At 41.3% G+C, this 26,655-nt stretch overlaps 1 protein-coding gene across 1 annotated transcript in view; it reads left to right on the top strand.

The window, feature by feature from the left end:
* ntrk3b (neurotrophic tyrosine kinase, receptor, type 3b) overlaps nt 1-26,655 on the top strand; it is a 150,822-nt gene that overhangs the window by 25,715 nt on the left and 98,452 nt on the right. The window contains exons 2-3 of the mRNA XM_058630205.1: nt 2,087-2,161; nt 5,837-5,908. Of these exons, the coding sequence (XP_058486188.1) occupies nt 2,087-2,161; nt 5,837-5,908 (147 nt within the window). The remainder of the gene's footprint in view (nt 1-2,086; nt 2,162-5,836; nt 5,909-26,655) is intronic.

The raw sequence follows: 26,655 nt of genomic DNA on the forward strand, positions 1-26,655 counted from the left end.
AGTGACTTCATGAGCGATGGATGAACATTTTTCTAGCTATTAAATAAAACCCAGGTTTTTGGTTGTTTTCTTTTCTTTTATTTAAGCTATTTAAGCTGCATTTTCTCTTCTTCAGGGCGCAGCATGCTCAGCCATATTGTGCTGCTTTTGTAAGCTGTGCATTTCAGCATTCAGTAAATCAGCCGGACGAAGGCCGTGAGTCGAAATGTGCTGGTTGAATAAGAGCACACTTGTACAGTTAGTCAGCTCTTTTTGCTGTTATTTCTCACCTTTCATGTAACGCCAGACATATTTATATACACTCTATTGCATTCTTTGTCATGGTTAGTGGAGGTGAGTCATTGTTTTGATTTTGTTTTTTTGGCCTCCTGCAAATTCTCAAAATGTCAACAAACAAACAAAACCTTACAACTACAGTATAATTATTAGGATATTTACGTGTACAGCAGCCCTTCAAACCAAATTGTGTGGATTTAATTTCCTGTCAGCCTGCCTTTGCTGCCTGTCACCGCGGCAACAGAACACTGCTGTGAATAAGCAGGGCCTTGTGGACACTGTGATATTAGTTTAATGACTTTAATGACTCAGCGCGTCACCTTCACAATCAGCTGCTTTCAGCGCTCCAATCTCAACATCGCCAACGTAAATTCTAACACGGTGACGCAGGTACAGCTGCCACACGTTTTCAGCAACACATCCACATTCACATTCACGCACGCACCCTCTTGTGCAGTGATTGGCTTTTAGCGGCGATTGTGTGAATAAGTGGCTGAGCACATTAAGAGTGACTCTGGTAGTGCAGTAGACCTGGGAAATCAAAGATGTTTTGTGATCTGGAGTAATTGAAATCCAGAAACAAGACCCCCTCGATGTGAGCATTGTTAATTGAGTGTCGATGTTGTTTCACGGAAAGCAAATGTGTATCAAAGCAGCAGAATAGAGCCTTTATAGCTCACCAATAGGGACGAGAAAGTACTAAACAGAGGTTTAGATTAAAGTAAACAAACAGTCACTGTTTCTGGTGTGTCTGCACAAATGTTGTCTGCACTTGGTGTGGATATCTCAAAACATCTGGCAAACCCAAGCTCAATTTCCTGTGCTTGTGCTGACATTACCCTCAGAACTGTTTTTATACTGGATGTAATCAGTGTTTTAAAACTACTTTGTCTGGGAAAACAGCCCCACTCCTATCACTGTCTGCTCCCACCTCAATAACAGAAATCAGCATGACAGTCATAAAGTCATCTTCAATAGAGAAGTGCTGCTCACATGTGGCACCTGAGTACAGCAGGGCATGCGGTTTTTCTAAAGCCCGATGCAAACATGTACTGTTTGTAACATACACGCGTATCTGGTCACAGAAAGCAGTGAATCACAGTTCAAACCTTAGGTCGCAGGCTGCATGTGCAGCATAAGAAAGGCTGTGTCTTAGTCGAAACAGCACGTGTCCGTGTCCATTTCACAGCGAACCCTTTTTGAATGACCAGCCTGTTTCACAGATTGTTATGTTCACTGATTTAAATGTGACATTTTAATTCAGTTCCCTTTAGCATTTAATCATATTTTACTCTCCCAAAGCAAAGCAGTCGAGCCTTTGCTGTGCCCTCTGCTTCATCTCCTCATTCGCCCAGCTTAATTGAACCCATTGTGCCCTATGCATGTTGTTTTTTTCATTTCCAGACCATAACAAACAAATGATTTACATTTTTTTTTTTCTCCCATGAGCTAATTAGAAGGTGCCCGCTTCACTTCTTTCATCCTATCGCACAGAACAAGCTTTCCCTGGGAGTCTGATGGTGTTAGAAGTAAAATCATCCGCAGTTTTCATTTGGATCGCCGCCGTACTCGTTCCCTCGCATAGATTAAGCTTTAGAAGCCGCCTCTTGGCAATTAAATCTATCAGAGGGCAGCAGAGAGCTCCGTCAGAGCTGTTCAACTGACTGCAATTTAAATGAGGATGGATTCGAAAACTTTGATGACACACAGTCAGATATTTTGCAATTTGGGAGTACAAATATACATTTCCTGGTTTAGTTTTTCCTCTGATGTTCATGTCATTTACTATTCTCTCTCTTTTTGTTTGCAGACACATAGAGAATTGGACAGGATTGCAGACTCTGAGAGACGTCGATATGGAGCTCTACACTGGACTCCAGAGACTGTGAGTGTTAAGCAAGTGGAGACGCAGTCCTACTGTGTTTCAAAACTGTGGAACGTGTACTCCTGTGTCAATCCCCCTTTTCTCCATGGCTGCTTTACTGCACAGAGGCCGGTGATTTTCTCCGAAAGACGAGAGCATTAGCTCAAGAGGCTGCAGCTGCAGCATCACCATGATGTATTGGGATTTAATGTTTAATACGTCTCAGAGTGTGACTCAGTCCTGGCCGTTCTAAGGGGAGGTGTCGTTAGAGGGAAGAGCAAGTGAAAGGTTGTGTTTCTGATATTAACACAAGCTGAAATTTAAGCTTTTAATTCTTGAAAGTCACATGCTGGTGGAACATCCCCAAATAATGCTAAAAAAACAGCAGGGAAAATTGAATTAGGGACCCCTACTGTGACTTTTTTTTTTATTTTCATCTCTTTACAGCTTAAAGCAATGTAATGGTACTTTGCTGCTTTGCTACCTGCGTTATGAGGCCACGTCCTTTACATTCCCCTCGCCTCTGGTGCTCCTCCCTGAGCCACTGACTCTGACCTCCACTTCTCTCCTCACTTTTATTCCTCCCTGCACAGAGAACCATATTCTCCGCTGTCCTCCAAAGTCAGAGCTGGCCTCTTTCCTGATCCCCTTGATCCTCATCAGGGAAGCCAAGTGCAATATCTCCACCACCAAATTAGCATTTTTCTCATTACCACTGCCTATCGCTCCTGCTGCTTTGTCTGGGGACACCAACTCCTCCTCACCTAACATCAGGCCCTCCCAGAGAAGACTGTTAGTTTATGTGATGCTGCCTTGTGGAGCTGTCAGCATTATGGAGAGATGAGTGGGTAAAATTTACTCAGCGATGCCTAACATAAACGTATATACATGAATTTACATTTTACCTTCCTCATCTATTTAAAAAAAAAAAAAAAAAAAGGAAAAGATTAATTTATTCTTCTGTGCTCTAATATGTATGTGATTTTACCGGTTCTAAATGTAAATATTTAAATATCATACACTGACATACATATTTATTTTTTGTCGTTAGAGCTGCCTATAGCAATCTGACTGAAACAAAATACATAGCAGTCTGATCAAATTTATTGCATAGATGGTAATATTGCATCATCTTTATCAACAAATCCCATAAAAATAAAAATAAAAATAAAAATAAAAATGTCTGTGTCCCCAAGCCCACTGTCACATTATGGTGATCCTTCATTTAAATATATAAAAAAAATACATGCATATTTTCCTTAAAAAGCCATGAACTCTAGGTCTTTTGGGTAAACATCACTCAAACAAAAGTAAATGGTGCATTCATGAGCTTCTGCTGCAGATTAATACACCAATGGTGAGCTATTGCAGCAATGGCATGCTTTATGTGCGATTAAATCAAAATAAAACGATGTGTGTGTGTTTATGGTAATGAAAAAGAATAAGATTACAGTTTTTCCATGCTTCGAGTACATGGGGATACTTAGTTAGTAGGATCATTGCTAGTTTTGGGGGCCTATAGGGAGCCATTTGAAGCAAAGCAAACTAAATTTAATGAGATAAACCTATGTGTACATTTGTTTTATATTGTTGCTAGGTAGTATCCACCACTATTTTAGCAGCTATAGGCACCCTAGTGTTATAAAATGGTTGTTGGTCGTTGGTTCTTGGTGTAAAATACTCCAAAAAGAAGTCTGCATTGCACTGTTCTTTTATCCAAATCTTATTTTTTTGTCTTAGCCCTCAGTACTGAAAACAAGAAACTAAATATGTAAATATTTAGCAGATTAAAATAAGCACAGAGTGAAATCACATTCCTTTTGTGTGTTGTTATCAGGGTCTTTGTTTTGGTAGCCAGTCTGGCAGTTGGATGCTCCATTCAAATGAAGTTGTGTTCATACTGGATTCAAAATCTTCTTATTATTTTTTTTTTATTATTATTTTTTATTATTATTAAGATTTTTTAGTTTACAATGACTATGTCATGATTACAAATTCATGAGTTCCACTTGAACACAGCAATAGACAATGAGCAACAGGCCGTTGGCTTGTTCATCAAGTAAAAAGGATTAAGACAAGGAGAAAGATGAGACCAGGGTTAATATTGGTCTTGCATTTACGTAATGGGGAGCTCTATCAGCTGCAAAAGGGCTCTGACATTATTCGAAGCTACAGTAGTCCATCTCCCCCTCGACTTCTAAGTAGCTTGATGCATATACGTGTCTATTTTATCGTTGACTGGCTAGAATAGGCTCAATAACTTACGAGCAATAGCTGTCTCAATAGCACATTTAAGCACTCATTAGAAAATCAGATCACTGCTGTTTACACTGATAATTTCGGACATTATTATCATTACAGGTATGGTTACTCTTTGGAAGATCACAGCATAACCAAAGCTCAATGGTCGTCTGTATATATTCTTCAAATGTATAGATGGGGGAGAGTGGAGCAGTGAGGTTGTGAAATCTGACAGCGAGTTGCAACAGTCTAATGCTGCTTTTCCACTATACAGTTCTAGCAGTAGTAGCACTAGTTCTCGGCTCGACTCAGTTTATTTTGTTTATTTAGTACCTACTCTGGCGAGGTTTCAAGAGTACTAGAATGTGACATCAACAGACTGCCGGCCACTGATTGGCAGAGACTGTCGTCTCCAGAGTCATAAGCTTGACGTCTGACACAAGAATCAAACAATGCCGAACTGTCGATCAGTTAAAAAAAAAAATAAATAAATAAAAATCCTCAAAACATGTGTTAATCTCCAACATTTACAAGGACATTTCTAAAACCACAGTATTTAACAGTCTGGTGTATTTAGCGACAGCACTGACGAAAGCCGGAGGTTGTGAGCTGCATCACGACCCCTTCCACCGCATTTTAGTTCAGTGACTGAGTCTGTGCTCCGCTCATGCAGGAAGTACTGTACAAAGCTTTTTAATGAACTGATTTGAATGATTCAGTACACTGAAAAGAACTGCTTTACAAGCCACTAGTTTGTGTGTGTGTGTGCGTCGTGTATTAAACGACGTCACGGCAGTTGGCGCAGCCTTGCTATGACAAAACCCCGCCCACGTTGAAGAGGTTCTATGGACAATGACGTGCCAGTCACCCAAACCGTGTAGAGTCAAGCCGCGCCGATCCGAGTAGCGCTAGATCCGTGTAGTGGAAAAGCGCCGTAACAGGTGCTTCATGTGATGGAGAGAACCAGGACACAGAGCTACAGCTACAGTGTTAAATAAGGGGAGGAGAGTGACAAAAGACTGTGCACCAGTGATAAAAGGGTGGACGAGGAAAGTCAATGTCAAAATTTGAATGCAGTACCTGTGATCAGAGAGACGCAGTAGGTAAACTGTGAAGATTTGCACCCGGATCAGCAAATAACACCATAGATACCCATATACACTGGTGGAGAGACACAGATGAATAATTGCAGCAGACAGATCCTTTTTTTCCACAGTGTGCATAAATTCAAAATCAATGCCCGAATACATGAATGTGAGCATAGAGGCATGGACACAATGAAACAGAATAAGAAAGGAAAAGGAAAAAAAAATCAGCATGGCCTTGATGTCAGTGTGTGATCATTTTAGTGTGTGCATGTTTATGTATCTGCTCACAGAGGAAAAGACGATAAATGACTTCATTCTGCTACTTTCTTCACCATTCCATCTGTATTTTTATCTGCCTTCATTTCAGAACCATCATGAATTGCAACCTGAGGGTGATCCAGGCTCGAGCGTTCGCTCAGAACCCACACCTACGCTACATGTGAGTAAATGCTCTATCTCTGACAACCATGTTTCCACTGCCTTCAACATTGATTTACTATGATCCGTAAATGCCGGTGAGCTTGTAGTGTACGGCAGAAGATGATGCAGTTTGATGGAGACTGATTTTGGGGGGAAAAAAACGTGATGCTGACATTACTGTCGCAACAGCCACTCATCTCAAATGAGACATCCATTATTTGCCTTGGATAATTGGATTCTTATCCTGCCCCGGTTCTTTGTGCTTTAGCAGAGCAATGTACAGAAGATGCAGTTCCATTTTGTGTGCACTCGCTCGCCAAATGGACAATTTGTCCAGGAGGCTGAGCATCAGAGAACTGAGCGAAAAGCAAAGTAATTTCTTTAACAAAGGCTGATGTGTCACTCCATATGACAACCTGTTACACCTCAATTTTCCAAGCAGCCGATGTGGTGAGGGACTCAGTCACACTCTTTCACCTCAACACAACGCTGTGTGCAATTTCCAGTTGTCAACTGAATGACAGTTTAGTCATTTTTCTTTTGCAAATTACGGCTATTAGTCTCAAATCTGTGCAACTTGGTGGGGTGGGAGGTGGGTAGTCCGTTATGCTATATGATGAGGGTCCATCCATCCGTTTACCATCTGAGATTTGTGCGTGGGTGTGCATCCCTGCGCGCACACACTTTTGTGTGCACGTGTGTGGATGGCTCCTGAAAAAGAGGTGGTATTGCTTGTCTGTTTATCTAGTCAGGTGATTGGTAGAGCTAATCGAGCTCATCAACATTTAATGAAAGGTATTTAAATCTTGCCTTCACTTTAATTTTCTCTGTCCAGAAGATGGATCTGCTATCACAGGACTGAAAACAAATAAATGATTCTGCCTCTTACATCGTTCTCCCGTACTCTTACCAAACACACACACACACACACACCCATCAGCCACTGGTGACTGGTTTTAATAATGTGGCTGATCACTGTAATCACTGTGGAGACACAACATGCGAAAGTTATAAGTTTCAAAAGATCAGATTGTGTATGTGATGAGGCTTGAAATAACGTTTTGGGATTGTGGCTCTCTGACAGATGCAGGTGATTCATATGCGACTGATGACCTGAGGCAGTCTTTCTTTCCAATTTATTTAGGTTGCTTTTCACCAAAGTCAGTTTTTGCCAAAGCTGGAATAGACCTTTCCATTAAAAGGACGTGTGAGATGTGCATGCAGCATGCTGAGTAGAACAGGTTCACATTAGAATGTCCCCTCTGCCCTGTGATTGCTCAAAGTCTCCCATCATGGATCAGATTTTCTCTAGACTACAAACTTTGAAGGTCCCACAACGTCACACAACCAAGGTGACGCCCCCCCGGCAGGATGCTGTTCACTTCTATACTGTAGACGTGTAGACAACACATAAATCCGGGAATATGTCACACAACTCGTCTCTTGGTCATAAAAATGAAGATTGTAGATAGCTATTGTGCCCCGGGATGCCAACAGTCAGAGACAAGCTAACAGGAGAGCATTTTGCCAGCTCCCCACAGATCCAGAGAGAAGGCAGAGGTGAATCACTGCAAGACGGAGCGATGTGGAAAAAAAACACAAGCAAGCAACAGGCGTAACTAACAGCAGTAGCAATTATTCACACTACACTGCCCATTGCTAATGCTAACGGTATACTAAAGCGACAACAGCGCTATCTTTCGGAGACCAGGCCGGTAGTCTCCAGAGTGTTCGTCAGAAAGCCAGATTGTGTCCATTTGTTTCCCTCCAGGCTCTTGTAAACTTTCAGTGACTCTCTGGAGTGCGATGAAGGGAAGTTAAACAGGAAGTTGAAGATGTCAGGATACTGCAGGTGTGGAATAATATCCTCTCCGGCTGTTTCCATGGTCATAAAAAGCATGTAGGGGGCATTATAAGGATCAGATATATTCACTCTGTCAAGTTTTGCGATATACTGGTCAATCTCCATGGAGTGCATGGTGACCTTTAACAGGTTGAATCCAGCCCCAGTCCCATTAATTTTTGCCGCGTCTAAAGCTGCCAACATGGTGGTTCATAGGGACCGAGTCACGTGGCATTCGGAGCTACTTAAACTCTGGTTTACAAATAGGAAAACACCATTAAGTTAGCTTCATTGGATTTAGCCAGCGAGAGCCCAACTCCAGATATTCAATGCCTTTTTTGTGGTTGTTTTAGTGCGTGTGGATGGTTGCTAGGTGACTTGAAGATGATGATGTCAAGGAAGATGAATTATTATGACTAAGTTTAGCCTCTGAAGGCTGACCTCATTGATGTCTGTGTCAGACGGGTCTGCTAAAAGCCCGGCACATCTCAACCTCCTGAGTGAGGAGAATGTTCATGCAGTCACAGGCTAAATTACACACAGTTCATCACCGATCCCGAGTGCTGCAAACCTGATGCTTGTAATTAACACCAGCCCCTGGCTGTTCTTTCTTTTCAATGAATGTTTCATTTACTCTGTGTTAATAACATGAACCAGTTTATTTTGCATGCATCACAGTGCATGTTGTGTTACAGTAGGTGTATTAAACTTTCGTGCATCTGATTAAAAATGACATTAATCTGTCATTCATTAAACCAAACCCATGGAAGAATTTACTTTTAATGTCAGAAACCATTTGAGCACTTCTCAAATTAGAAAACCAAATAGACAGAATGCTCTGTGAAACATATCAAAGCAATGACACAACCAAAAGAATAGCTCAAAAAAGTCCCCGGGATATACTGACTAAAATCATCAGAGCTATAATCAGCTCAGCTATATTTAATTTTTTTGTTGCCTTGTTTATTTTCCTAGCAGGTCTCGTGAAAGCATCAGAGCTGTTATTATGAGTTGACCTCCATGGACCCACTATATTTTATTTGAGCTCAAAATAAACCTAATTACAGGGTACCAAAACCTGAGAGAGTACTTCATTCTGATCAGCAGGTTATTGGTACATAAAGCAGATGCAGAACTGTAATTCATGCAGCAGTCAGTGTGTTCAATAACCCTGAACCCCCTAAACTTCTAATGTTTTGCTAACTCAGATCAGCATATCGGGCAAGGCTCCAGACTATGAACTTCCCACCACTAAATCCATGTAATATACATTTTTTTTTTCAGTTTACCTGACATTGTATATCATTATCAGTACAACTCAGGGAACCACACCTAAGTACAGCACCAAAATGATGATGAATAACAGCAATGTGAAGTAATATAAATGGTTACAATTGTTTTTTTGTAGTATCATTACTTTTGCATGACATATAAAGGTGTTATAAACATAAATTTACTGAACTTCACATCCACCAGTTGAGCTGAAATGTCAGAAAAACAAAGTGTGAATGCAATGTCCTTGTCTTGGTTGTGTGCCGCTGCAGATATGAGGCACTCATGGCTTTGATCACAGATAGAGGCAGAATGTGTTGCTGTGTAGCTGAAATGACGTCAGCGATATTTTGTCACATCATTAACCACATAGTTATTACACAATTGTAACTGAACTTACTCAGAACTTAACCTTGCCCTAATGTTCAGAATTTGGGATTATAATGTGATAAAGTAGAACGCTGTCTAACCCAAAACCAGACGTTACATAGTGCCAATGCGGGCGATGCAGACCTGCTCGGGCTTTGACAGAGGTGACATTCCCTCTGTTGATGTACCAAGGTTGAAGTCCTAAATTGTGTTGCTTTAAAGTCTTAGTGTAAATTATTGCCTCAATAAACTATCTTATTAAAGTGCATGTGAGAACTGTTGGTAGTTGAGCAATTTAAGAATCTATCTGTGGGATTTTTACTTAAAAAAAAAGACCACTCATGAAGTGAACATAAATATTATTACCGTGTTTGTCTGGCAGTGGCACCAGAGACTCTGCAGCAAATCCCAGTTCAGGGTGAGCTGTGTCTGTAGAAAATAATGAAACAGCCTTGAACCTCCTAAGTACCATAAGGGGACACTGAAGGAAACAATCGGTAATATTTTTCCACTGTCTCTGCAGAAAATGACCCCACTCAGTGGCAGTTAGTCCACTGCACGGACAACTGCTCTCCATATTTCATTTCAGACACATTGATGAATATGTGCCACCAAACTTTTTATTTGTACATTCGCACAAAGAGGAACCATTCCTTTGGTAATTCTACATATTAAATTCTACCACAGAAAACACTAAAACAACTACATCATTGTTTACACGGTGGACATATTTTGCGATACACTTGCAACATAATTGGACATTTACAGCTAGGTACTCCATTCTAGATAATAATCGTATATGTATACATATATAATACAACGTTTATTTTATAAATACTACAATATTATAAGCATTAAAAGTTGTGCAGCCTAAATATTAGTGAGTTTTTGTGTGGATACTGTTGCTTGCTGCTACTGTAGCTTGGCACAGGGGAAGGATTTAGAAAACCTAAGTGACTAATTTAATGTAATTGAGTGGGAGTGGGATCCATTCATGTGTCTGTTTAGCATTTTTGAAGCAAAGTATTGTGATCATTTATTTCCACTCTCTCTTCCTCTCATTTTAGAGTAGTTCTGATCATAATGCTTGAGTGTCACCACAGAAAAACATGCTACTGTAATGTTTGTCTTTTACTGAATTCATTGGAAAATATATAAAGTCTTTTATTCTTTGTGCTAAGCTCACTTTGTTAGCTATGTCTTGATATACACGGTGAGATCAATTTTATCATTTATTATCAGAAATAAACAAAACGCCTGTTTAACTAAATATCAAACTATTCTGTGAACCTTGTGACTTATGTTTGAAATAAGGGAGAGTGATTTGTACCTCTGATTTACACTATAAACAATAGTCGAGTGGTAGCACTGTGGACACCTGTCGGAATCATTTCCAAATTCACCTGTTTGTTTGCCAGTCCCTTTGATCCCTTCACGTGTCTTTGTGTGGATACACACACTTTTATCCTGCACACAAAGCCCCAGATGAAGATGAAGGCTATCAACAAAGGTGCCACTACAAGGTCTTGGGCTTTCAGCTAATTCCTGCCACTTCTGGGTCCACTTTTCTGTTTGATGCCACTGGTCAGCCAGGCGTTGTGCACCATGCTTTCCCCCGACTGTGTTAAATTAAAGGTCAGTGTCTGGATGGTGAAGCAAGTCTTCTCTTCATTCCACTGTAACTGAAGGAGAGGCCCAATAAATCTAAAGGGAATGTTGTCACTGGGGAGTCAGAAAGGTCACTCCCCACAGGGACACAGGGAGAGGGAAGTGATGAGAGTCTCTCTCATTAAATCTTCTCAGCGACATGGTTTTTATTCTCCTCATTTTTTAAAAATTCCTAAATGTCACTTTCATACTCGGGTCATCTGGCTAGCTCACCTCAGACCACCTTTAATTAGAAGTCTGTTTACTTTTTCAAGACTATTAAACCTGCTTGCTCCTAAACATTTCTCCTGTCATTTTGAAAAACCTGCTCTCTCGGAGGCTCCAGGCAGCCTCTTCACTTTAGGTGTTGGCTCCATGCAGCCTCGTCTGGTCTAAAAAATAGAAACCACTAATATCTGTTTTTTGGTCTCCAGTAAATAATGATACATTCAGCTTTTACTCCTGGCTCAAATGACTGAAAGGATTTATTGGCTTTGATTGACAGTGATGGAAGCATGAAACAGTTCAAGTCAGAAATCATTTTCATTGTTGAGAGACTGAATTGAATCACAATAACATTGTGCACTGTGTTTTCTGATGTCATGGTAAACAGCACATTTTGTACCTCTGTAAACTGGCATTTATAAAAGGAGTTTTTCATACATGTTCATTTTGGTGTCAACGAGGTTTAGTAGTAGCCAGATGGCTCCCACATGCTCTGTAATGTCCCACCTGTGCTTTTTTATATGCTTTCAGGCTTATAAAAAATAGAACTGTCCTCTCCAGATGTAAATGGACGGTAAACATTGATACTGTATGTCACCCATTGAGATTAGGGGCATAGGGCGAAGTATAATGCAGAGGATCATAAGTATAACTCTTTGGTGCCTGAAAAGACTGAACCTTTAACCTCTGTTTAAAAAAAAAAAAAAAAAAAATCAGTCTATTACAGTGAGAGCTTTTGCAGCTTCATTAACAAGTAACACACCTGCTATTACAAGAATATATACATTCTTGGTGCTCTAATTAAGAGTAAATTGCTCATTGATGCAGTTATTACCACTGTTACTTCTTCAGCTAAACCCTTAGCATGTGCCGTGAACAGTGTTTTGCTGCACCACGTTCCATCTTCACATCCCAGTCTTGTGGTATGAACCGCTCAGCACTACTCGAAATCAAAACCTGTTAATTACAAAAGAATGTCATTAGAATATACTATATATCTACTGCAAATACTACTCATATACTCTAAGTGGAAATAAAATGTAAAATCATAATGCACATGCAACAACAAAAAAAGCCTATTGAATTGTCAGCAAAGTTGTGATAATGAATCCGGTATGTTGAAGTCTATCTCAAGTGTTTTGCTTTGTGGGTGTCATCACATGACTTTTGATCTCCAAGAGATGCACAACGGCTGTTTATTTCTCCGCGTCCTAATTTAGCATTGCTCTGGAGGATCACCTCCTCCTAGAAACCATCCTTGAATCAACAGCATTTTCAGCTGAGATCACTGTACTCTGTGTGGGCGAGTTCCCACTTTCCAAGTGTGCTAAATTGGAAGTTGGCTTTGCTCTGCGGTTAAAGGTTGCTTGGACCTGATTCACTCCCACAGACTGCCCTGTCACTGTGCTCTGCCAGGGCTGAAGGGGGGGGGGGAGGGTCCTTCAGGATCTCCCTCTACATTAGGTCATGTAGTAGACCGCCTCTGCCATTTTCCAAAACTTCACCACCCACACTGCACCACATGAAATCACTGTGGGAAACAGACAATGCTTTGCATTGTGTGCGAGTCAAGTGCTGCACTGCCACACTTGGTGAATTAGCATGGTGTTTCATAGCACACTGCTTGGGTGGGTGAGTGTGTGTGTGTGTGTGTGTGTGTGTGTAGGGGGGGGGGGTATGGTGCTTGACAGACAGTCTTATTTCCCAGATGTGAAAGTTTGGGAGGGCAAACAAGCAGTTCAAATTTAATCCGCACATTCATAAATTCAGAGTGAGCTCTGAATTTGCATTCCGTTCTCGTGCTTGGGTGCTTGGGTGCTTGGGTGCGCGTGTGGTTAATCTCAGTGTAAACAAAAACACAGAGGTTTGCCACCCTCTGATTATGGTGTCAGGACTGCAGGAAGTAATGCTCTGCTGCTTACCTACCAACTGTCTGCCACGGCTGTGACGAGTGGGACACTCGCTGGCTGTGAATGAGGTGCAACTGAGACACAAATGGCACAAAATTACAAATGATTCAGAGGTGAATTTCAACTCACTCTCACTATTCACATTAAGCGTGATAAAATGAAGCAGATAAATTAAAAGGACCAGCAGAAATTGCTTCACAGATGCAGATGTATAGCCTTTGAAAGAAGCTGAATATTGCTCAGCAGAATTAATGTTGATGTTCATGTTGTGAAAGCTGCTGTTGGAGATCAGCTCATTGAAGATGGAGTTGACATGCATCTTTGATGGAGACCGCATAGTCAAAGACAAAGAGTTCCCCAAGATCCTTCACCCATCGGTGTGAAAACCATCTCAGTCAGTATCTGGCAACGGTGATGCAGTTTATACGCCATCGCCTACTTCCGGATGTAATGGCAAATCTGACTCCAGTCTGACTAAGCTTGTACATGCAGGAGTAATCGGACTATGAAATGCATTGTATGTTTGTCTGGCTAAAACTAGCTGGACAGAGTCAGACTAACGTGTTTACATGAATTTTTGTCTTAGTCCGACTAAAATCAGACTTTTAACATGCACTGACTGGTCACTTTGTGACGTGACAATACATTAATACTCCTACGAATGTTACTATACTATCTAAAATTATTCAGTGTTCACAATGTTATTTTACCTGTCCCCCTGGGATTTATGCACTTGCCTGTGTGTGTGTGTTAAGCCGGTGCCTTAATTACTTTTTCTGGCTTTACTCAGTCACCATCCCGACAAATTGATGTGGGGATGATACATGGCGATGTAATATCCTGCCATATTTTTCATGGATATTGCATAATAATACATTGCCCATAAAGCACTGTCCCCCGATGTGACAGATGGTCATTTGGCACTTAATCAGACTTTAAAAGAATACCACAGGACTGAGTTAGTGAGGGAAAAAAGACGATATAAAAAAGGAATGTGGTCCGAGGAAAGTCAGAGACAAAGACACCGGCTCAAACCAAGCCTGAAACAGTGGGCAAAAGAGAGAAATTGGCTGTGAGATTAGACAGACAGAAAGCGAGATTGGGAACTTGAAACTGGTATAGGGCATAGGCTACAGTATATAATGACAGGGGAGAGCAGGAGGAAGAGACAGAGAAATTAGGCATGAAAGCACTACAATCTGAGGAGGCCTTCACCTCCATCCATAATCACAGCAGTCTCACAGATCCTAATGCCTTATGACAGCTGTGCTGGTTCAGAGATGGTGGTGGGTGGTTGTGGGTCGTGGTGAGCCGCAGGAATAATGGCTTCAGTTAATCTGCACTATAGGACATTCAGTCTCAAGAGACTCTGTGTCAGCTGCCGTGACTGGATCAATAGTGTCTGTAACACAGAGCTTTCTCCTGCCGCCTCAAGTTCAAACCTCCCACCGACAGTTCAGTGCATCCTCACCTTGTCGTTTTCGCTTTCCTGGCTTTGCTTTTGATCTCTTGAGTGTTGAACAGCCAAAAGGGGGGAAGTAGAATGATTGAGGCAGGACAACATTTCCTTTACCTGAGCTGACAGAGCCGCTAAAAATAGATGCTTTCATCTCGATGAAATATTGGTTTAGGTGGTGTGGAAGAGCCTGTCTAAAACGTCCTCTCCTCTTAGCAGAGATGCTGGGCAGCCTTCAAGTTTCCGTGCAGGGGTCGATCATGCAGGGTCATATCACCTCACTTTCGCAGTAGTGCCTCACTGTGTGTCGGTCGGTGCCTGAGAGCGCCACAGCAGCATGCAGCAGCGTTTCTCCATGGCAGCCAAATCCCAATGGACCAATGAGGCTCTGTGATTCCTGAGGCAGCACTTTGCCCTGGCCTTTCTCCTGTCTGCCCACTCCCCACCCTCTTCAGTCACTCACCGCTCACTCTGTAACCTATGCTCTGACGGACAGTTGTCTTGGGTGAGGCCTGACACTTGGTGTACGTAGCGCCGAGCCCTTCGACACAGGCACTGTCAATCAAACGACACAGGCAAGGAACCCTCAAATATGTTTGGACAAGAAGATGAGGATTTCAGCCGAGCAGATTGCTATTGACTGTGTCAAGGGGAGGAAGGGGGAACTGACCATCTTCTCCACAGCCCTGTGTCTTAGCTGCCTGGCCTCTGGACGGAGCCTCTGGCCTCTCACACACTGATGCTGTGTGGTGCTGTGAGAGTTCAGCAGTGAGCCGATTTCCCTGTGATGGAGACAGATAAAGGAGACTGGCTTTGATAATGTGGAAAAAAAGGAAATAAGGCTTTTTCTCCTGTGTATCCAGGGAGGCTGATAAGACGGCTGTTTTAAGTGCTGGAGTTAGAGTCTGTTTCCATCGTCTCAGTTCTCTGCAAGAAGTTTCTCAAAATAATGAATCTGAGCTTTTATAACACAATGTGTCCTCAGATAGGGCCAAAATAGAATGTACATAGGACATGGATTCAAATGTCTGCAGAGATTTCAATGAGCTGAAGTCTGTCATTTTACATTTCCATTTTAAAAAGTTGCATTTGTGTATCTTTAGGGGACCTTTGTCTTGGTTCTTGTTTTATCATTATCAATGTATTTACTGACAACAGAAAACAGGTAGTAATATAGTTAGAGCTGCATCCCAACTAGATAGTAAGACCGCACAGTTAAGTGAAACCAAAAATCTTTAGTCTAATTTAGTCTTCCATTTAAAAGAGTGGCAGTTTGGATTACAAACCATAACATCCTATGTGCCTTGAATCTGATCTCTGCTGGCCAACATCTAATCTGTTTTCACTTATCCAGAAATAAGACAAGATAAGATACATCACATTCTATCTGTTTTCTTTCTGTTCCACAAAGTACCTACCAAAGCACTGCAGAATTCAGAGGACTTCTTATAGTACAAGCAGGTGGCAAGTGTAAATGACAGATGCATCGAGTAAACAGAAGCCATTAGAAGTCCCATTAGAATTTTAAACACTTCTTTAAGCTTGTCTGCTGTTAAAACTCCAAATTAGGTCTTCAAGGAGTTTAAGCTGTGATATAGCTTGTCCTGTCATTGTGTGAAGCCCATGTTAATGTTATAGAGCTTTCATCTGTATCATTAATTTATATGTGAGTGACCAACAGTTTTATTATTATAAATGTAAAACAGTGTAGTCACTGATAATAACACCACTTAAGAATGAGTATGTTTTGATAGTGGTCATTGCTGTTAAATTGCTAATATGACTAATGAAGTATATCAGTACTTTTAGTCTTTAGGGGGGCACGTTCACAGTGACGTTCCCATCTCAAAGTTCAAAAAGTTGAACAAATATGTGTATTGTTTCAAAGACTGCTGTTTGGCAATTTGTTTAACACTGTTTATGGTGTAACCATGACAAAGTTCAAAATGTGATCAAATAAAATCTGCCCTCAAAGCCAGTAGAGCATGTATGGATTATTGAGACTGTAAGGTTGATAGTAGCTTTTGATCTTCAAAATAGCTGTTACATTTCAAAAGGAAGAAAAACAGGACTTGAGCCTCGTATCCCGGCCACAGAGATGAGACAGCTGGAGTGAGTGATAATTTTCAGAGGTGTCTCTCTCCAAATGGCTGAATATGACTCTGAAGTGATGTGAGCAATCTCAGCTTAAGACTCACTGAACCCTTTGATAATGAGTAGGGCTTTCACTCATAAATGTCACCAGAGTGTGGCGTGCTGCACACACACGCACACACTGCTGTCATTATCACTGTCCACATCACAGCTTCTCAATTCATTTGCTTCTGTTCTGCTGTCTTTTACATGAATCCCTTGTTTGCTTATCTATCTCAGTTCACCACAAAACCAAAAGAGAAAGATCTGTAGCATACGATGCAGTGTGAGTTAAAGAGGATTAACTACAATTCCAGTACATTACATTACATTGTAAAGTACTTGATCATCTTATTTTTTTTAAATGATACAGTAAATAACTGATTTTCTCCATTTTTATTTCAAAACCGAAGCAGCAATGGCTTGTCTGCTTCACACAGACACAGTAGGATACAGCAGGTATTCATGAAATTACAGTTATTCATAGTAGTAAGATGGTTGTGCCGGCTTTTCAACATTAAATGCTGTGGGTGCTGAATACATGGTTGCTTCCGACTCGCCTTCAAAACACTTTGTCCCTTGCAAAATGTATTTCTTTTATTCAATCAATTCAAGCGCAATCCAAAGTATTTTTTTTAATCAATCCATAATAAAACGATGATTGCGCTTGTTCCAGCTAATGGTGCTTGTTCCATTGCTAATGGCTAATGAGATAAAGCATAACCGTGATTTTAATGTCACAAGGTTCTATGTGAAAAACAGTGGCAGAGAGGAACTGGTGGTTTGGGAGTTCCATCGTTAATAGGGGGAGTGGAACAATCCCTTTTTTAGACCTTGTATCGTGTTCACACGTTTCTACCCCCTCCACTCAAACCCTCTGTTCCACGCCAAAGTTGAAACTCAAATCCATTAACATTGATAAAAAACGGAGAGTGTAAAAACAGTCACTAAAAAAAAGATGGACGTGGAGAAGAAATCTGAAGACTGACATTGAAAAATACACTGTGATATAAACAAAAAAAACATTTTCTATAATGCCAAAACTTAATGTCAGTGTTCTGTCTCCCTAGATTTCTATTCAGGTGCAAATTACATATCACTTGTGGGCACATTCACAGCCTAAGAGTCGATGATTTGCAGTATTTCAGTTTGAAGATTTGATATTCGAGGTCTGGTTGTCACCTCTTACAGAAACCCATACTAGAGGTATAACATATCTATGGTTGCATGCAAATCTGTCAGTTCATCTTTGAGCTTTATTTAATTTTTGTTTGACGTGACTTGATCTCATTGGACCACCTCCAATTGCTGGTAATACGCATGTGTGCGTGTATTTGCACCAATAACATTTGACAGATTTTATATGTCAGCTACAAACAAACACACTCTTGACTTCATTATGAAGGCCGGTTCACTACACTATGTTTGACAAATTGCTCGGTCTTTGTTAAGCTTCTGATATTCTACCAAGTTTTCCAGGTGTCGATTAAATACAAACTCAGCTCTGGCTGTAATTAAATCTGTTCTGCTAATGATTCAATTACAGCTTAAGAAGTTAAGGAAAGACTGTGGCACTTTTAATTAAGCCATGTCATTGGAGAGTAAAACACTGGCACAGCCTTCTTTTTTTTGCCTTCACAGTTGACTTACTGGCTAACCCAGATTGGCCTCTGGTCTAAATGGTGTTCCTGTGTGATAATAAACATCAGCACCACATTTCCTGTTGCACAGCTTATGGTCACTTGCTCTTGTGGTTTTTTTTTCCCACTAATCCTATAGAAATCTGTGTGCTGTTCACTGTCTTCTCTTTGGTTCCAACGCAAAACAACCGGTTGCATGTAAAAAAAAAACCTTTATATATAAATACACAATTACTTCACAAATAGCCATAGTTAAGAAAACATTTGTTAGATATTGTAGTATATAATGTTATTTTACGTCAAATTGAGCCACAAGTGTGTTTAATCTTTATTGAAACACTGATTACTTGCATGTGTTTTTTGGAAAACCAGTGACGTTGCCTACAGGGCAAGTCAAAGCATGTGTTCTTCACTCATTCATATTTGATCTGAGTGACTGAATAAATTGATTTGGTCGTGGATGCAAATGCCAGTTGGTTGGTAGAAAGAAATGCAGAAAATGCTTCAGAATTATTGGATCAGTTGCTGTAAAATGCCATTCTCTCATTCTATACTTCATGACAAATCTTGTCAGTATGTTTAGAGTTATCAGGTTGTTCAAAAACTGAACATAGCTGACATTTTTCCAAGTGGTGAGGTGGAGCGTTTGGGGCTGCTCAGAGGCCGAGTTATCAGAGCATGGATCTACGTGTCCTGCTGAGCTGTGTCTCCACTACGTTCATGAGAATTACGATCTGGTAGCCCCGGCTGGGTTAAAGGTGGCTTCCTGCTGTCTGAGACTCTCAGGGTTGCCAGCCATGTCACTTCTGCCAGCTTAACAGTACCATCTGCCCCTTCTCCTCCCTCCGCTCAGCCAGCCTCATCAAAACAAGTCAAGATGGCAGCCCCAGGTGGCTGTCTATGACAGCTATGGCAATGGGGATGCTGGGAAATGCTGAGAGCTGCTGTGCGGTAGTGGCAATCATCCAGGCGCGCCCCGGCTGATTTATACTGCATAACCACCGCAACACCTTCTCAGCTGCGAGACAGCTGTAGATGTAGCAACCTGCTGCCCCCTTTGCTAGACAGACCCCTGGTCAGGGATTACAATTTACCTCTGGATCGGCTCAAAGGATTGGCAGGCCGCCTGCACATGCAGCCTTTCACAGTTTCATTTCGAAGCTGCTGTTTCTGTTTCCTGTTTTTTTTTTTTATTATTAAGATCTGGTAAAATGTATGTCTCTGACGTAAAGAGCTGAAGCTTTAACGTGATAAGTAGAGATCAGGAAGACTGCAGAAAACCACATTTAGTTATGCTCTATGAACATATCAAAAATAATTAATTTCAACTTACAGGCAAATGGGATCATCACTGCCAGAAAATGCAGCTAGAATGTTTCTCCACGCCATGATTTTTTTTCTCATATCAAAAACTCTTTCACTAACTGGTCACTGGCAAGTACTCCTACTTCAGAAATGCAATATCCCGAGTTTTGATCATTTTAAGTTTTTAAGCGTTCATCATGTTAAAATTGAACTTGAGTGGAAAAGTAACCAGAGCCTCTACACGAGGCGATGAAAGATAAAGAGGAACCAGATCTGTGATCATTCATTTTATGCCAATACGTAAATAAATGCATTACAAATGCATATTCTGCTATTTGAAGCATGCTAAATATTTACCATGGGCTAAATCTAAAAAGTAACACAATCATTCAACAGGAGCGCCGACATATCACACCACAATTCTGGCCTCCCTTCAGCCACAAAAGCCCTTTCCCTTCCTGCTGTGAGCAATGATATGGTGAAGCAGAATGAAAGTGGCATGAAACCGCAACCACAAGCACAACTACATAAAATTACTGTAAACCGGAGCGACAGCCAAATAAACAGTGCAGCTTGCTGCCATGTTGGTTGGTAAATATGATCTCAGGCACTTCACCCACTGTCTGGTGCTCCTGTCAGTGTCTAAGTCACATTTTTAGGATTTTAAAGGCCTTTGCACGTCAATGACAAAATTAAAAAAAAAAACACAATTGTGAATAATTGAGAGACAGCAAATGCATGTAGATCCACTATTATCCATTTAATACTGATCATTTAATTAAATAAATAATCGGAGTCTTAACTTTGCATAACACTTTTCTACTCTGTAGATTTAGTGAGAACCTGTCCGTCTCAGGTGTGAGTGAAACAACATTGGGGATTTGTCTTCCGTTTTCCTCTCTCACCGCTCTCGCCTGTGCTCCTGTCATGCTTAGAGGGAATTTAAACCTTGCACGCCAGAGTCGATGTGATTAGCTCTACTTTCTTCCTTCTTTAAACCACCACTCATTATCTGGAACACTTGACCAGAGAGGTGACGCGTGACAAGGTGAGAACGTTATTGTTGCAGGAGTGCGGTGTGATGAAAGGATAAATGGTTCCTCTAGGCTAATGGAGGAAGGCGGCCCAACCTGCAGCTTACTGAGTGGCGCCAGCTGTAACCAAGCTGGGAGAAAATCTCTCTGGCTGAGCAGCAGAGCTGTTTTTCATGTTCTGAATGTCGCCATGCTCATTGTTTGCCAGAGAGAAAGGGAATGATTTGCATGTCACCTCCCTGGGTTATGTTTCTGAAACACGAGGTCCATCCACCTGAATTTGTCATTGTCATTCAGTTCACAGCCCCTGTGCTCTGCTGTCTCGACAGAGAGTCTGCAGATGTTGACATCTGGGTCGAGCAGTTGCGTTTCGCTTGCACTGCGCTTGTATTTACCGACAATAGGAAAGTCATGTTTCGTTTTAGTAAATTGATTTGTTGCTGTGAGAAGGCACTTGATTTGACCCGCTGTCTTTTCCAACAAGCACGGTTACTGTTTTCAGGGTGTGCTACCAAAGGTCCATCTTACTTTCCATCCATCCATATTCTACCGCTTTATCCTCCACATGAGGGTCACGGGGGGTGCTGTGCCAATCTCAGCTGACAGAGCGACAGGCGGGGCACACCATGGACAGTTCGCCAGTCCATCACAGGGCAACATACAAAGACAAACAACATTCTCACTCTCACACCTATGGTCAATTTAGAGTGTCCAATTCACCTAATCCCCATATTGCATGTTTTTGAACTGTGGAAAGAAACCGGAGAACCCGGAGAAAAGCTGCGCACACACGCGGAGAACATGCAAACTCCATGAAGAAAGGCCCTTGTTCTAACCGGGTCATGAAGCCGGGTCTTCTTGCTACAAAGTAAAGAGTCCATCTTACTTTGATTCATTTTAATGTTTTTTTTTTTATGTATTTGTTTTATTTCAAAACAATTCAGAAACAATTCAGTGTCCTCAAATGAGCCACTGAAATGAGTCTAGCGTTGCAGCTCACCCAGCTATGTGGTCATTTGATCTCCATTGATGACTTGTATTAGTATAATTAGAATTTAGTACAATCATTTTGGATTTTTAACCTTTTGAATGTTGTTTTGCAACTGGTTTAAATGGAATACATTAAAGAACGTTGGCAAAATGGACATGCAACAACAAAATAGACTGAGAACCAGCTATGCTCGCTCTCTCTCTCTCTCTCTCTCTCTGTCTCTCTCTCTCTCTCTCTGTCTCTCTCTGTCTCTCTCTGTCTCTCTCTCTCTGATCGCAGCTTTGTAGCTGCTTCAAAGACAAAATGTTATGTCTTAATTTGCCCACATATGCTGCAGTCACCACTCTGCACTGCCACCGGTATTTCATTTGCAGGCACCAGAGAGTGTGACCACACTTTGCTTTTGCTGTCCCAGCTTCCTAATCACATATTCCCCTCATGTCTCCGGTGCTCTTGGATTAGCCTTACTTGCCAAGACGCACAGTGTCACTACTTGTGTCGTTTCAAACCACAAATATATACTGTGTGGGTGAATGGATGTCATACGCAGAAATCCCCTGTGGCATCAGTCAGGCAATGGCTCGATTAGAATGTGAAGATATTCTCACCACTTAAATTTGCTCTTATTATGCTTTTATGAGCAATTCTCTGAGTCATTATGGGTGTTTTTGGGTGTCAAGTAATTATTCCAAATGACTGCTTCTGGAATATTACTCATTTTCATGCAGTTCCTTGCTGAATTTTAGAAAATCCCCCCTGTTGGCATAGTATGATTATGTCTTCTTCTTTTGTCTTTGGTTATGTTTTTGTTTTCCTCGAAATCTACGTCATTCTGACTGTCCTTCCATTATTGCTCACTACTAACCCAGTAACCCAGTAACATCTCTGGATGGTTGATTTGTAAATAAAACCTGTTATTCTCATATTTAACTCAACTATGGACAGGCACTCCACTGATTTGCACCACTAATGTTGATCTCAACTTCAGTAACGTAATGTTGTTGAGGAAACAGACATTAAAACAGATTGATTTCTGTATTTGGGCCACACGGTTGGTCTTGTGGTTAGCGCTCTTGCCTTTTCAGCAAGAGGACCCAGGTTTGAGCCCTGTTTGGAACAAGGGCCTTTCTGCATGGAGTTTCCATGTTCTCCCCGTGTGTACGTGGGTTTTCTCTGGGTTCTCCAGGTTCCTCCCACAGTCCAAAAACATGCAATATGTGGGTTTAGGTAAATTGGTTACTCTAAAAACTGTAGGTGTGAATGTGAGAGTGAATGGTTGAATGGTTGTTTGTCTCTTTATGTGTCCCTGCGATGGACTGGCGAGCTGTCCAGGGTGTACCCCCGCCTATCGCCCTATGTCAGCTGAGATTGGTACAGCACCCCCCTCGACCCTCCTGTGGAGGCTGAAGCGGTAGAAAATGGATGGATGAATGATTTCTGTATTTCTGTGATGGAGTTGTTATATCTGAGCATGTGATGCACCACATGAATTCCGCAAGTGTGAAAAAGTTGACAGTTTCTGGGATCAGAAAAAACATTTCGCACGACTTAATTTAATTAGGTGATCGAAAATAATTGAATTGCAACCATATCTTTCTCTGAGTCAGTTGTGGTGTTGATGAGGGCTCAGCAGCGATCTTCTGCTGTGTCCAGGTGGTGATGTCTGTGAGCCAGGTTTGAAGTGGTCTACCCCTTCTTGCCCTGAATGGGCAGCTTTTCCAGGGCATTATGACAAACAGCACGGACAAAGAAGGTCATCTTTCTTCTGGCTATCTGCTCTGTTCTATGTAAGCGTCTGTATGCCCACATCTCGAATGCGTCGGCCTTCTCCTTCTCTTATTTGGTCATTGCCCAATGACTCGCATCCATATGTCGCAATAGCAAAAGCCGCTGCCCTGATGACCCTGAGCTTTTAGTTGTTGTTAATGGCTTTGCTCTTCCAGATGGTGGTCATGCCTCGGATGCTGCTGTTGGTCATTTTTGCAGCTGCTTTTGATGTTAATCACTGAGCCCAGATATATAAATTCTTGCATTTCCTCAAGTGTGTCACGTTCTAAACTGAAACCTTCTCGACAAGGGTCCTCTACCATGATTTTAGTTTTTTGGTGTTGAGCGGTAGGCCTTTCTTCAAGTAAGTTCATTTAAACAGTGGTCATTCACACTACTACCCAATGTCTTAACATAAGCTAATTGATTATTTATCAGTATACTCAATGGCAGGTTTCAGAGATCAGTAAACCAGTGCTGTCACTGCAGTAATAGTGTAAATTCACAATGCAGTTTTACCTCAGTTCTATGTATAAAGCTGTTTTAAAGAAACCATACGTCATGTTTTTATGGTAAACCAATTCTTGATTCAGTTCCATTTTGCAGTCATGTCTGACTTTTTACCCGAGTGCGGTGCTTATCTCCATGTTATGCATATACTGCAGCTGCTGAGGTGTAGGTGGCACACCATCACTTTTACCATAACAACACATCATAGGACATTATGTGAAGATACTTAGATGGTAAATCTTCATTCCCTGCCCTTGGCAGCATTTCCATAAATTTGCATTGTTGTTGAGTTAATAAGTGGAGCACGGAAAAGTGAAAATGTCCTTGGGGCCAATGTTTTTGAGCCGTCAAGGAGAAACACGCTCTTCAGGCTGCGTTTCTTTCTTTTAATGAAAGAGGGAGCAGGGGAGGCTATCTTCATTCCATGCATTAGTTTGTCAGAAATAGTTGAAGGTGTTGAAGTGGACTCACTTGTCAACCTTGGTCACTGTTTTTCAAAGTAAATATTGTTCTCGTGTGTTAGTGAATGCCGTTAACTCGGTGTTAGGATCATATAAGAGCAAGCAAGTGTACACTATACCTTAGGAACTTTGCATTTATTTATGTTACAGCTTTTTCCTCTTATGCAGAAATCAATACTTTACAACCTAACCGTGAACTTCATTAATGTCTGCTGTTGCCTTCCTGGCTTTAAGTCACCGACACATATACGCAGAATCTTGTGACGCACGCTGAGAGGCTAAGCCGCAGCCACAGAAGGCAGCTCTCCTTTGAAATTAATGAAAGCTCCTCCATTACTACAAAGAGGCAACCGAATACCGGCCTTGTGGTTGATCCCTTCATTTGTCTTCCTATAGTGCGCTAAAATAACCAGAGATAAAGTCGTCGTTAGTGTATTGATGATGTAAACAAATCATGGAATGAACAGCCCCTCACAAGCTTTGATGTCTCATTTACAAAAGACGGTGCATTTTTCAACATGACACACTCTGCGAGTGTGGATAATTTGTAACCCACTGCTGAATGCCAGTGTCTGGCTGTAATTTGTGGATATGTGGAATGTGCTTGCTGCTGCAGAAGAAAAAAAAAAAAGCGACTTGTGTTGGTTTGGTACACAGCGGTGATGGGAAGTAACAGAATACATTTGCTTACTTTACACTTTCTTCCATTTTCTTCCACTTATACTTCAACTGCACTGTAGTTACAACTGCAGTCGAGTTTTTACATAAAAATCACACGATCAGTGATTCAGTTCAGTGATCGGAACAACTGCAGTTTAATTGCTACTTGTAATTCAGGGTGCGTATGAGTCATTTTGTGTGGGGTTTTTTTTTTACACTCCACAGACACTGAGTGTCTGTGGAGTGTCAGACTTCTTGTGGAAGTTTGTTATAGGACTTCAACAACTTTGCAGTAAAAAAAAAAACTGGGATTTCTACAAAGGTTCACCCGACAGAATTCCTCTGCCTCATCTGTAGGAGCTTTGATTGCACACACCTGAAGGATTGTGCTCATGTGCATGAAGGTTTCGCAGACCTTTGACTCTGTCACATTGACTCTTTTTACCCACCAATAACAGACACAGGAACCAGGCCTCAGCCTGTGGCTCAGTAGAACTGTTTTAATTGACTTAAACACTATTTAATTGAGTCCTTGGGCCAGTGTGAGAACAAATGGGCACTCGCATGCTCCGGTCTAGCTGCCAGCTCCAGGCTGTAGTTGATATGAATGTGAGTTGGCCTGATATGAGTGATCGCTCGATTGCTTCCGTGAAACCCGGGGATTATGACTAAAATGGTGTAGGAGACAGTCATCTTCAATTCCTTCCCCTTGACTACTTCTATGTCTTTCTTTTGTGGACAGAAATGGTCAGAATCATTGTAAAACAGAACCCAGGAACTAAAAGTACATTTCGTCATTATTTCCTCTGTCCAAACACAAGGGAGAGCATTTTTCTATTACAGATGGTGACGTTTCGCAGCGTGGCAAAGAAATATGTGATGTATTTCTTATAATCATGCTCTGTCGCCTTGCTTGCTAATAGAAAAAAAAAAACACGATGAGAAACAAGGCTTGAAGAGCGGCTGAAGAAAAATACTCATGGGTGCCCTTATTGGTGTTTTAATCAACTCTAACATTTTATTGATTTCAGCAAGAGGTATTTCATAAAGCAGCAGGCCAGAGCAGGTTGGCAGTGTTTACCTTCAGCTAAACATGCAGCAACCATTTCTTCATGGGAACGTTATGAGACATGGTTCAACCTCGTAAAAAAGTGCACCACTGCTCCTCTCCCCAGAGTTTGTCTCCTGCTACAAAGTCGTTCTGGCCATATATTTTGTCTGAGACTGAGTGCATATTTCATCCTTGTAATTAACAAATGTAATCAAAATTATGGCTAAAAGGTTCAAGTCTGCCTGTGGCAAGCCTGTCAGCTCAGTAGTGGTTCTGTCCCTGCTTGTCTCTTTAGATTGATGACAATTTCCATTGCATTACTCGGCTTATATTAACATCTCCATCTCTAACTTCAAAAAAAAAAAAAAAAAGAAATCCGTATCATGCCTCAAAGGCTTCCTTCTCTTGGAGCTTGAACCGGAGACTCGCAGCTCTCCTTTGCAATAATCAGCCAAGATGGATGACTGTGCACAATATTGTCTTGCATTAATT

Source organism: Solea solea, chromosome 5, assembly GCF_958295425.1.
Source record: "Solea solea chromosome 5, fSolSol10.1, whole genome shotgun sequence".
Classification (NCBI taxonomy): Eukaryota; Metazoa; Chordata; class Actinopteri; order Pleuronectiformes; family Soleidae; genus Solea; species Solea solea.